Source organism: Dipodomys spectabilis, unplaced genomic scaffold, assembly GCF_019054845.1.
Source record: "Dipodomys spectabilis isolate Male_0828 unplaced genomic scaffold, ASM1905484v1 ptg000092l, whole genome shotgun sequence".
Classification (NCBI taxonomy): domain Eukaryota; kingdom Metazoa; phylum Chordata; class Mammalia; order Rodentia; family Heteromyidae; genus Dipodomys; species Dipodomys spectabilis.
Window position 1 is genome coordinate 856,710 of NW_024870769.1, and position 14,147 is coordinate 870,856.

Sequence of the window (14,147 nt, forward strand, 5' to 3'; positions counted from 1 at the left end):
GCCCAGTGTCTGTGGCTCACCACCTTCAGCTAAGGAAAATTCCAGTTCACCCTGGGTCTTTCTCAGCCAGATGCTACCCAATTCTTCCTCTCTTCATTGGGTCTCAAGGTTGAGATGTCTGCAGCTGCCAACCAGTATCTCAAAAGGAAAAGGCACCAATTTCAGCATCTATTCTAGATTGAAACAATCTCAAAACTTAGGTTTGGTCCCAAATGGGGCCAATAAGACACTCGTTCAGTTCATTCTTCCTAAAGATTCTGGACTAACCAGATGTGAAGCACAAAAGTATAAGTCGGAGCTAAGCCGCAAAAATGGTAAATCACTAAGGGTGGAGTCCAGGACATAGTAGCTGCAAATGTTGAATGCACCTAGGGCATTCTTCACTAATGAGGATTTTTCCAGGGTGTGGTGCATTTTCTCAGGTCTTGGAAGATCTCTGTATGCCAAGATTATGAGTAATACTGAAGGGCAGGAATTTTAGATTTACTGACTTGGTACGGAAATGGGATCTACATAAAGTTGGGATAAAGGTCAGATGTGCTTGCCAAATTACAATGGAAACAGCATTTAATAGTTCAACAAGTCATGAAAGCTTTCTGTGCATTGCTTCTGGCATTGAAATATGCTCTTTATAGACAATCAGAATTTTTTTTGAGGCTAAAACCTAGAACCTTGTGCACACTAGATACATAATCTATCATTGAGCTAGATCCACAGCTCAAATTTAGCTTCATCTTATTCTAATGCTTCCTCTCTCAAACTTTAAGAGCTAGTCAGAATTCTGTTTCATTCAGGCTTGAAATCATCCTTTTCCAACTTGCTGGGTTTATCCCTGAATGGAAAATCTGTAGAGTGAGGTCATCACCAACCTGGTCTGTCTCTGTCATATAATATCCTTACTCAATTACATCTTTTAAAGTTCCGGTCACACACATCATTAGAGGGGACATTATTATCTCTCTGGTGTCAATTATCCTCTCTTTCCTCCTGCTTTTAGAGATATATCTGAGTGATATTTTAATACTGAGCCACTTTGGGATGTGTGCTTCCTGATGGGTGTTTAATGAGAAGCACTGAATGATCCTATTTATTTTTTGCTGACAAAACTGCTGGTGTGCTGGTGTCTCCTTTTATGAGTTGCTAATTTTCTTATGGGGCCACCACCAATAAAGAGGGGAGAAGTGTTCAACAGATACATTTTATTGGGGTTAAGGGTCATTTCAATTATGCTAACCTTAAGTGAGGACCCCATGAAATATAAAACTTCATGATCACCAACAATAATAACAGAATGTCTGAACTATAGTGACTTCTAATAAGTCTAAAGAAGCTCTAGCCATGACCGTTTCTACTAATGGTTTCTTGCTTCTGATTACAGAGGTGAAAAGAATACTACTAGTGAAACTATTTTTATGTTTCTTTGTGATTAATGAATTTCCAGCAGAACTAATTGAACATATAGTGTTTTCTACCCTTTTAATAGGTACCTGTTTTGAATCCTACTTAGCAGTCCAGCTAGTGGGAAGAAATGGTTTCTTACCCAAACCATCAGGGCACATGGTCTCTAAAGCTCTTACCAATTCCTGCTATTCTTAGAGGAAACCTCTAAGAATAAGAATAAGGAAAAAAAATCACAACACTCTGACTTGTAATAACAGGAAGTTCACTAAGCAAGGAGAATGTGATAGCATTCACTAACCGTAAAATTCAGTTTGGGATTTCATCATGCATTATACCATGGTAGGATCATTAGACTCTACTCACAAGGGCATCACCGTAAAGTTTATTCCATCTTTATAAATACTGGCTAAGGCAAGTCATGCAAGGTTTAACAAATCACCCGAACAAAGGACTCTCTTCTCTCTTTTCTCTGAGGGACCAGCATCAAAATTTTACCTTGATATAATCAATGCCCACCCCTACCTCTGAGGTTACCGGGATATGCTCTGATGACTCATCAGGTTTTCCTATTCCCCCCAACAAATCTCACCCCCCCTCAAGCCACTTCCTGTCATCATAACTGTCCCATGATCACCATTATTCCCTTCTACTATGTGTTTCTTAGATCTTGAAAAGTCCCCTGATCCTTTATTATGACTCACTGTGCCTTAAGCATGCCCTGCCACTTCTGAAAAGTGAACAGAGAAGACATTTACAAAGGTGTGTTAAAGTTGTGGGGCTTTATTCACTTATGTATCTAGGAGTATGCAACGAATAAACATGCATGTTATATCTTCTTTTTCCATTTTTTGATACAGGAACAAAATACTGGAAAAGAGGATAGATTCCCCCATTAAAGGTTTTCCAACAAAACCTAACAGCTGCAGCACTGATTTCTAAAACCTTTTAACTTTATTAATGGATTAGACAATGTCTTAAAGAAATTGAAGACAACTTTTTATGTAATGGCAAATAAGAACATTGTCATGTTTTAACTAAAATAAGGATATTTAGCATGTTTTATTAGAAAAATATGTACTGTACACTTGCCCCACGGTCTGTGATGTTCTGTTATGATATTTTCAGCAATCTTCTATTTTTATTATCTTAAAACAACATCTAGGGCTGTTGGATACCAGATGGAATTTTTCCTCTCCACCCACTTTCCATTACAAAAGGGAAAATAGGTTCTTTGCATCCTACTGAACTTTTTAAAATTCATTTCCCTCTTCTTCATGAATTCAAGTGTTTCAATCACTCAGATCATCAAACTAATCAATATCAGGCAAATGGATATCTGAGTAATTTATACTTAAAGTCAATCTACCTGCCTATGTGATTCTTGCTAATGTAAGGTTTTTCCCATCACAGGTACATATGTGCTTAAAATTAATTTCTATAAACCCAGGACTGAATTCAAGTCAAATTTATAAAGACAAATAACATTGTAGTATATGTGTGGGCAAAGAAACAAATTAGAATTGAGCTATACCAGTACCAGCTACCACCCCCCCACCTCCTCCACCACCACACACATACATACATACACACACACTACACACTACACACACACACACACACACACACACACACACACACACACAAACACAAAGAATGGAAGGGAGGGGAGTGGGAAAGGAAGGAAAAGGAAGGAGGGAATGGGGAGAAAAGAAATCTTAAAGCTGAATTCCTAAGGGGGCCTAAGGGGGCCTCTTGGTTCCTCTAGCACAGAAGTCTACAGCCCTGAAGTCTTCACAGCAGAATCTTTTACATGTGTGATGGTTACAAATATGAGGACTGAAGGAAAAGAGTGTTCCACCCATCACTTTCAGACTCATTCTACACTGTAGCAGAGGAATTTGCAAGCTTAAATGGAATCATGTTTGTCTCTTGCTTAAATTCTTCACAAGAGCTTGACAGTACTCCTACAACATCACGCTAAACGCAAAACCAATGATAAGTTAGCAAGTGGCTAAGCCCACGATGTCCTGCAGCGTCATGGCCACCTGGCCCAGCCTTCCCCCGACAAGGGATGCCTGCGGCCACTGTTTCTGCTCGTTACAGCTGCCACATACTCTGCACAGGTTACTCACGGGGTCACACTTGTTCTTTCCTGTGCCTGGAATGCCAGGTACTCATCACTTGTCACTCTTTGCCCCTTAGATCTGTTTCCTCCTCAGGGAAATTTACAGTACCCCTACTGAGGTCCATGTCAGAAGCTTCCATATATTTGTATAACACTCAACACACAGGTAACTGGGAATTCAGCCTTAAGAGTTTTTCTTTTTTTAATTTTCCTTCCCCTTCCCCATTCCCCCTTTCCTTTTCCTTCCTTTCCCACTTCCTCCCTTCCATTCTTTTGTGTGTGTACTAAGATCCTCCGGGCCTCAGCCCCTTGAGTAGTTATAATTACAGGTCTGAGCCAATAGCATTCAGCCTTGGAATTTCCTGTAGAGCATGAGCTCTGTAAGGGCAATGAGGTATCTGGGCGCAAGCATGGGAGCCACAGGCACATCCTCCATATCACTTTTACTTCTCCAAGCTTCGGGGGTAACAGTTACCACGGAGTCCATCTGTCTGTGCATCTTTTTTAATATGCTTTGTTTTCAAGCTTTCATTCTAAAACCAAATAAAATCAGTCCACCAAAGGCTTTTCCTGTTACTTGTCTATAAGGTATTAGTATTGTTTTATTAGTCAGATTAGGTCTGCATGGAGGTAGAGAAGAAAAGAACATAAAGTGTCTAGAGCAGCAAGATATACCATGGGGGTGGGGAGAAGCAAAAGTCAAAGAAAATAATCTACTTTCCCACTCTTCACTTTAATAATTTTATAACATATGAGATAATATGTCTATTTTAACTTTGCAAGAATAAGAATCTAATAAATCTAGGGAGCAGCATCTGTGAAGCAGGGAATGAAAGATCACTTGACAACATGAGTTTGATAAATCAAGAGACCTTGGCCAATATCCATTTTCTTAACTGGGCCTTTTAAAGCAATCTTGAATGTTTTCAGAAACATACAAATTGTATAATGACAAATTCCTCCATCTCAACAAAGCACAAAAACTAGGTGGTTGTGTGTGTGTGTGTGTGTGTGTGTGTGTGTGTCCATGCTCATGCAAGTGCACCAGTACTGGGACTTGAACTCAGAGTCCTGAGCACATTTTCACTCAAGAATGGTATTCTACTATTTGTGCCACAGCTCCCTCCACATCCAGATTTCGGGTGATTATAAGGTTCTCATGGACTTTACTTCCCAAGCTGGCTTTTAACCATGACCCTTGGATCTCAGCCTTCTAAGTGCCTAAGATTATAGGTGTGAGCCACTGGCACCTGGCTTTAAACTAGTTCTTTGTGTTATTGTTGTTGTTGTTTTTAATGTCAGGACTTGGGATGGGCTTCTTTTGAGAACTTAATATAGCTAATTAATAACCAGATGGCTCCCCCAGACAAGAGACACACTTGCCATCTGGCTGTCATTTTTCTGGAGGAAATAAAAATCCAGAATTGAAAGATTGCAAAAAAGGGAACCAAACTTATAAACTATGCTCCTGAATGAATGGGATGAGTATAGGGGCTGAAACTGTGAGCTGTTTCCTAAATTCTTCTCCCTCTCAACTTCATTAAATATTGTCTTAAAGCATCACTTGCTTTGCATGCATCAATTCCTTTTGAGCTAAATTGTTAACTTCTTGGTGGAAAGAACTACTTTCTCAGGAGATGGAGTCAAAGGTTGGGAATTCAAGGCCAAAAGTTAGCTAGATCTCATTTGAAAAACAAGCCAAGTATGGTGATGAAAGTCTGTAAACCTAGCTATTCAGGAGGCAGAAGTCTGAGACCACACTGAGAAAAAGCACAAGATCTAAATATAAACTAAACCAATGAAATCCAAATGGTCTGGTATCTTCATCTTGAGGCCCCAGAAGAGGGCCTTAATTCACTAACACTCTTACCTTACCCTTTATCCCAGACTAGATAAACTCATGCAACAAGAGTCAGACCAAAATTTACTCCCAGTCTGTCCCAGTTTGAACCTTGATCTTGGCTCCCTCCCTGCCTCCAACTGTGATCTTATTTCCCACCATTCGTTACTTTCAAACCACTTCCACTAGACAGACAATTCTAGCACTCTTTCAGACCTACTATAAACAACTTCAGACTGTAAGCAAGGAGTGCACTTCTAGCTCCCCCTTGCAAGAATTTTTTTTCCCCCTAATAAACCTGTCTGGGTGTTGAACCATCTCTTTGTCAACTCTTTCTCTTGTCCTTTTTACCCTCTTTTTGAACCTAAAAAAAACCAACAGGATGGGGGGATGTGGCTCAAGTGGTAGAGCGTTTGCCTACTTAGTGAGAGGCCCTGAGTTCGATTGGTAATATTGAAAAACAAAAATCTTCTGACACTTTCAAGTTACTTGATGGCCTGAACTTGATTTAAAACACTCCAAATCAACTCCCTCTAGGAAGTATATTTTCTATGAAAAGATAGCTTAATTTCAACCCATTACAAAGTTGATATTTTGTTACTAATAAAAATAATATAGTTCCAATGTGGTCATTCCTTGGTTGACAGGTAGAAAACTTAATATATTATGAATTACATGTCACATCTGAGCTCTCACTTCCTTCCTTTCTTCTTTCTTTCTCCTTCTTTCACTCCCTTCCTTCTTCCTCTCTCCCTTCTTTCCTTTCTTCCTTCCTTCCTTCCTCCTTTCTTTCTCTCTCTCTCTTTCCTTTCTCTTTCTCTTGCTTGTTTGATTGCTTGCTTCCCAGTACTGGAGTTTAACTTGGGGCCTAAGCCCTGTCCCTGAGCTTTTCTGCTCAAGGCTAGTACTCCATCACTTGAACCACAGCTCTACTTTCTGGCTTTTTTGGTGATTAATTAGAGATAAAAGCCTCATGGGCTTTCCTGCTGGCTTCGAACCACAATTCTCAGATCTCTGACTCCTGAGCAGTTAGGATTACAAGTGTGAGCCACTGGCACCTGGTCAGAACTTAAGCTTTCAATAGTAAATAATAATGTTCTAAAATTTTATCTTTAGTGTTATGGTTGAATCAATTTATTGACATTCTTCCAAATGGTTATGAGATTGCTTGACACTGTTTTTATCTAGATGTCTAACACAAGTTTGAACAGGATACTAAAATACTTTCCTTTTAATATTTCCCACAGATTTAAAAAAAAGGATTTCTAATTTACATTGAACTGCACTTAAAAACCAAATAGACCAAACAGAGATTAGAAAAAGATAGAGGCCAACTTTCAGCATGTAAGATAAGGCTGCCAGCAGCTAGAATACTCAAAACCACTTCTTTCCTAGTAATTCTTATACAAGAAACCCTTTGACGTAGGCAGAATTCCAGGATGAGGCTGCAGGAAACAGGGAAGAGGAAATTCCGGCAGCGGCTGAGTGATGGGACCCGTCCGTAGTGCAGCGGCAGACCATGCCAAGGTTCAGTGTCAGTATGTGCAAAATCCCCTTCCCACCCATGTTTCATGAGTAAGTTGGAGAAGGGAAGGAAATTGGGTGGGTCCTCAGACTTAACAAAGGAACTGAAGAAAATAGGGTGGGGAGAGGCAGGAATGGAAACAAAGCCCCTCAGTTAAGTATTGCCGAACAAGTTCTTCACATATGTTCCGTAGCCCTTAATTTCTACCAGTGGAGATTGGGAAGTCAGTTTGGACATACTACTAGTATATCTAATTTTCAATTTAATATACTACAAAGCAATGCTATTTTCCAGGAAAAGAAAACAAATTCATTTTCTGATAGTACACACTTGTATTCCAGAAAATAAGATCTACCTTTAGACATAAGCTTTAAGATAACTACTTTATTTATATGAGCTTTTCAGATCTCAATTAATATTTAAGCCAGCATCTTGCCACACCCATCACCTTAGTCCCTTCCCACTAATCAATCTCCTCCCTTTAAGGCTGTCCACCAGCATCCTTAGTTCCTTCTCTCTCAAGACTATTGGGAGTGTTGCCTTAGCTTCCCAGCCTCTAAGGGCCTTGAATTCAGTGAGCTGGCTTCCTAGGCAATCAGACTTGTGTTCACTCTCATTCAAACAGTCTAAGCACTCACCAGCTTCAGCCTTCTAATCTGTCAGACTGAAATAATATAAAATAATACCACTTACCCCACAAAGACTTCACCTAGACTCCTTTTTTTTTTTTTTTTGGTGGATCATGGGGCTTCAACTCAGGGCTTTGGCACTGTCCCCAAACTCTTTTGCTCAAGGTTAGCACTCTATCACTTTGAGTCATAGCACCATTTCCAGTTTTCTGGTGGCTAACTGGAGGTAAGATTCTCATAGATGTTCCTGCCCACACTGGCTGTGAACCACAATCCTCAGAACTTAGCCTCTTGAGTAGCTAGGATTACAGGCATGAGTCACTAGTGCTCAGCCAGACTCCTTTTTAATGACAACTAACAAAACCCAATACTGGCTACTCATTATTTTGAAAGTGAAGCAACATTTCTTCACCTTCAAAATCCTCCAGTGGTACCCAATCTCATTTCCCAATGACTCCTTTCTCCTTTCTCAACACCAACTTCCAGTAGTGCAGTGACACCACAAGGTTTCAAATTTCTGAAAACTATCTTTCATCTCTATATCTCTATGTATTTTCTAGTGCTCTTCTTAACACTACAATGTTCTTTCTCCATTAGAAGGGTATAAGTCTAACTCAAAACTCTATTTTAAAGCCCAGGTCAAACTCTACCTAAGCCATGGAGAAAACCCCACTTCCAGTTGGAAATGGCCTCCTCACTCTTATGTGTTCCTCTTGGGTTCTCCCCTTGATCTCTTTATAGATCCGTTATTTATTTCATTTTTTTTCTTCCACAACTAAGTGAAGTGCTTGAGGAATAGGAGTCTTCCACAATATCAACTTAAGTAAAAGTTCAGAAAATAACTGAATAATGGAAAGCATTCTGGAATAACAATATTAGTCATAAAAATTCAGAAGACTGCATTCAGGACAGCAACCCTAACATCACCATGAATTCTGAATAAGGCACACAGGGCATTGGAGAAAATGCATGTTCATATGTGGCAACCAGAGATGCTTTCTGCTGTAGGTGCCTCAAAGGGATTAGTTGAAAAGTCTATGTATCTCCATACTGTTAGCCCTCTAACAATTGCCAATGATATAAATTTATGATCTTTAACACTGGAAACATACCAGGAAAAAAAGCAAGATCAATGCTCATGTGGCTTCATAGCAAAAATGACCAACCAAAGAAATCTTAATCAAAGTTCAGTAATTACTTAATGTAAAACTCCCCACATCCCCCATCATCACACATCAAATTCTGTCAGATTCACTGTCTATATGTATTCCCATTGCCTAACTCCAAGCTAACACCTCCACCTAACCAATTACAATAGCTTTAAGATTCTTGCCAACATTTCCTTCTTCCTCATTCAACTTTTCCTCTGAACTGAAGCCAGAGATCCAACAAGGCCCACAACTGATTGTGCATGTCCCTGATTGTGCATGTCCCTTCCTTGTTGGCTTTTCTTTGCCAAAAGACAAGCCTAAACTCCTTAGGGATGGTTTACTAGGTATTTCTCAACTGAATTTTAGCTTTTTTCCAGCCCATCTCTTTCCATTCCCCATGAATCACCAATAGCTTCCAGTCGGCTCATTCTGCCTTAAATGTTCTTCTTGCCCTGAACTTCTCTGTAACCACTGTAACCACAAGTTCAAACACAAGAATCACCTGGTAACTCATGCCCTTTCCCCACAGACCATCAATTAAGACTAGCAAATACAATGTTTTTAAAAAATATAAATTTCTTAAAATAATGAATGACTAAATATAAGTATTCCTATCATAATTTTTAGGAAACATAATCTCATTTCTGCCTTATTTCAAGTCCTCACATAATTATAATAGTGCCACCTAATTTTGTCTACAGTTAGTTAACAATAAATTAGAAAAACGGATGAGAAACCTGTGATACACATTTAATCTTTTTCTTTTATTTCAGCAACACTTTGACACAAGCACATGCATGCATTTATAATCATGGCAGTTGCCAGTCTAAGAAAAATATGAGAAATGCTTACTCAGAACACTCTAATCCCCTTCAATTTGTAATGAGACACAATAGCAACCAAGGCTTTGTTCTATCAGTTTCATCCTTCCCAAAGCAGTGGTACTTCAAAGTCACTTTCTCATCTTGGCACACATGGATGAGAAAGGATGTGACATTCTAGAACTAGAAGATCCATTAAATTTGGTCAAAAGAATAACTCAATAGTCAATTTGGATTCTAACTTAAAATTTAGACACTGTCTACTTCGCTAGCTTTGACCTAAGACTGGCAGATGAGCTAGAGGAAGAATTTCAAGCCATAATAAAATCTGTTTATAACTCCAAGGTTTGGCCAATATTGCTAAAACAAGGACAGAAAGTCATGGACTTAGGTCTACATTGCACACTGTAGTCTCCTCTGCCCATGCTATAAGCTGAAAGTTGTAACTGAGTTTCCACGACCCAAAGCAGATGACTGTGACTAAAATGAAAGGACGGGAAAACTGAAATGCTCCTGAGCACTGACAACATAATTGGTAATCAAAGATGTAGCTTTACATAGATGTTCAAGATAAAGTCAGGAAGCTTTCATTTTAAACTATTATAAAAAGTATGAGCATCTGACATGGGAACTCATTTAATGGAGCAGCACATTAGTATCAGCCCCAACTGCTGATTGGTTCAAGGGGTCATTCAGCAGAGAGAGATCACAGAATGGCTGTTTACATGTATCACTAAGAAAAAAAAATCATCTTAGGTTCACTTTTCCTTACTTCAGGCCTCCTAAGAAAGTATCCGTGGAAAATTCATAATTCCAACCTTCATATCTATGTAACTGTCTTCCCTATCAGAAATATAAACATTCCAACAAATGACACTCATGTAAGAAGCAGAAAATCTCAAATGTTTTAGTACAAACTTAAAATGAAGGCTTAAGAGTAACAGAGGAAAAATTCCATTGAAAAAGCTGTAAATCTTCAACCAATAAATTTCTGTTTCCTTTACAATGATCTCCACCATACTGAGACTTCAAGTTACATATTTGGAGGGTATCTTATTAATGGTACTGTTTCTAATATTCTGAATTGGACTACGTATGAAACAAAGGCAACACAGGTATTTTTTTAATAAGCATAAGTTCTGTGGTATGATGCTAATAATGTTTAACTGTGATAAAATTGTGTACTATTTGATTTCGAAAGAACTTGTTCTACCTCAAGTTGTCATTGGTTCATTGCATCTCATCTGAAACCAGTTATAGATATAACATTCCTTTTAAGACCATGAGAAAAGAAAAATGCTCACAATTACACAATGACATGTCTTCATGTTATCAACTGTTAAGATAGTTTGACTTCAGAGATGCTAAAATGTAGGGAAATATACATCATGAAATCAATCAAACAAAGCATACAATGAATCAAAAGGAATATTATTTTAATAAATCTAAGCTACACAATAGGCTAGTAAATACAATGTCTAAATATGCGTAAATATCCTAAAGACATGACAGGTTAGAGGTTACTCTAATATAGTCAAACTTAAGAGTGATTGTAACAACTTGAACAAGCCCCTAAAATTTTCGATAATACTTTGCAAAAGTAAGGCCTCCAATTGCACTGAAAGAGTTGTATTTACCCTGAAACGGTTTGATCAAGACTTCCAAACTGCCTAATAATTCTAACTCTTGAGACCCTGACTGTTACTTCTAGGGATGTGCTATGCTATTAAACTAAAAAGCCAGCTTAGCTCCCAACATCTCATCACCTCTCCTGTTCACTTATATTAATGGACTTAGGATCGGAAAAAAAAAGCATGAAACACCCACCCCCCCTTAAAAAGGGTTGAAAATAATATTTCAAGGGAAAATAAAAGTCAGAGAAAGACATATTTATAAGCAAAGAGGAATGTTCTGCAGAGGATTGTACTGCACCAAGAGCAAAAAGTCTTACAAACAACAAATCAGCAGGTCATCGTGTGGAGCAGAAGAAAGTGGCTGCATTGTCTTCCTGGTGTGAGGCCAGCTTTCTCGGTTCTGAGATGCAGGCTGAATAACTGCTTTCAGAGGGACCAAGCCCAATGTACTTTCCACCAGCTTTCACTGAATTCAGACAAAGTCACTCTTGTTGGAACACAGTGTTCATGGGATATTGGGAAAGCTCCCTCTGACCTTCCCACTTCATAAGAACATGTCTACCCTGTGCTGTTTTAATCTATTTTTATGGACTTAGGATACATTCTTTGACAATTAGATCCATCTAAACATACTCCTTGAAAATCCATATTCTCATGGTAGGTTGGGAGGGATGGGTGAGAATGTTGAAAGGGGTAACTTTGATTAAGATGCACTGTATTTATAACTGCTTTGTTGAATGGCATCTCCTTTGTACAACTACTTAAAAGACTACAAATAAATTAAGTCTTTATTCTCTAAACTATTTGATGGGACAAAACTCTGCATATTTTGATGGAAGTTTTGATTTGATGGAAAGCCATCAGTTCAGGTTGTAACAAATATGCATTCATGTTTATTTTCTTAAGCAGAATCCATATTTCTACAAGACTCACTTTGGAGAAAAGTTCTAGTTCAAGTCCTAAATAACTAGCTGAGAGCTATGAAAAACTAAGGAGGATGCTTTGGGGTAAGAAAAAAATTCCCAAATGTAAAGAATTGAAAATAAAACAGTCTTTTTCTCAAACACATAATGAAGCAGAAACATTCTCCATCCCTTCAAACCTGAATCCCAGTAGGAAAGGGGCTTACGTGTTCAGACTTCTCCAATTCTTTTTTGTCGGTCAGCAGAAACTGACAATTTTCTCTTGCCAACTTCTGTACCAGTTCAATGCGCCCGATATCATCTCTCTCCTGAAGCTTGCACATCACTCCCGCCTTCAGAGTTGGAGAAAAAGCAAAGATATACTTAAATCCACAGTCCCAGGACATGACACCGCTTCAAAGTTCACCTTAAAATAAGCTCATTTTTCACTGTGCCCAGGATTAAATCATGCTCTTGATAAAATATTTTGCTTTTCCAAGTCAAAAATTATGTTGTTTTATAATACAGAAATATCATAGAGATCAAGTATCAGTCTACATTGAGAGCAAAAGGCAAACTGAATCAGTCGCTACTACGTGTGCGCCTGATATGCCCTATTTGTTTGTTCCTGACAGCCTGTTTCCTGTTACATAAGCAAAGCCTAGCAAGAGGTTAAAAATCCATGGGAAAGTTAGCCAGGAACTGCTCTGGCAAAAAGGGTGAAGTGATAGAGTCCTAAAAATAACAGTCTACAACTTCCCAATTCTTTAGCTCTGGTAGGTCATTCCATAGACAAATTCACAGCTACCAAGATGATTACAAGATTTTGTTTTCCACAAATGGAAAATTACTATGGACTATCTATAAAAGATTCCCCATGGGGCATGAAAAATGATGAGAACTGTATTAAAAATAAAAAGTTAAAGAAGGAAAGTTCATCAGGGTTTGAAAACAAATCAGAAAGCATCATCATTATAATTGTTTGTGCTGGTACCAGGGCTTGAACTCAGGGCCTGAGCACTATTCCTTAGCTTTTTTTCCTGCTCAAGGCTAGCACTCTACCATTTGAGCCACAACTGTACTTCCAAATTTTTGGTTGTTAACTGGAACTAAGTCTGATGGACTTTCCTGTATAGGTTAGCTTTGAATTGCAATTTTTAGATCTCAGCCTCCTTAGTAACTAGGATTACAGATGTGAACCACTGCCATCCAATTAAAGCATTCAGATTAACGGTTGAAGCACCCAAATTATTAATAATAAGGAGGAAGATTACTCTAGGACTTTGAAGTATAAAACAATATGGCCATTCTAATACTCCAATTATCAACTATTTCAATTCAACTTCTTCTCCAAATAATTCATACTGACATACCAAGGTATGATATACAAGAGAAATCTGACGTTATACTTGGCAGAAGCAATCAAAACCATGGAATCTTTATTTTTCCCCATACAACCTACAGGATTTGAATGTATAAAGTAACACGTCCAAATATGGGCTCCCTAGCAAGTGACCCAAGGTTCCTGGCCATCACAGTTTGTGTTAAAGGAACTCATGTGACTGATTGGCCTTAATGGAAAAGAAAGCATCCACACAAAGCAATAACTACAACTTCTATGTCCAAGGGCAGTGCTTTCTCTTAACTCAGAAGGAAACAAACCCAATATTCAAAGTGGCCCAAACACAGACTCCCATGGGGCAGCAAGTAGAATTCCACTGTCAAAAGTGAAAGGATTTATTTTTATAACAACCCTTGCAAGTGCTTTTCCAGTTCCTTTCCAGAGTTTCCTTGGACAGGGATCTCAGCTTATCAGAAGACGTTCTGTACACTTTTAGATAGCCAGAAACTGTTGGAAAGTCCCCTTTCATACCACACAAAATACCGAAACTAGTGTCAACCAGTACTAGTTTTGCCTTTCACTTCTTTTCTTTTCTAGGTCTGAGACTGGCACTTGAACTCAGTACCTGATGCTTTCACTTACTGGCTAGTGCTTTACCAACTGAGCCATGCCTCCAACTCCTTGTTTCGCCTTTTAAAGCAGTTGAAAGTAGGTAGATCCCTTGTTCCATATGACAACATATCCAATATTTAAATCAAATAGTTATTGCAATCTCTT

At 38.6% G+C, this 14,147-nt stretch overlaps 1 protein-coding gene across 2 annotated transcripts in view; it reads right to left on the reverse strand.

Annotated features, from left to right (window-relative positions):
- Positions 1–14,147, reverse strand: part of Rapgef5 (Rap guanine nucleotide exchange factor 5) — a 235,875-nt gene that overhangs the window by 95,999 nt on the left and 125,729 nt on the right. For both annotated transcript variants that reach the window (XM_042684977.1, XM_042684978.1), the window contains one exon: positions 12,256–12,381. In XM_042684977.1, coding sequence (XP_042540911.1) covers positions 12,256–12,381 — 126 coding nt within the window. The remainder of the gene's footprint in view (positions 1–12,255; positions 12,382–14,147) is intronic.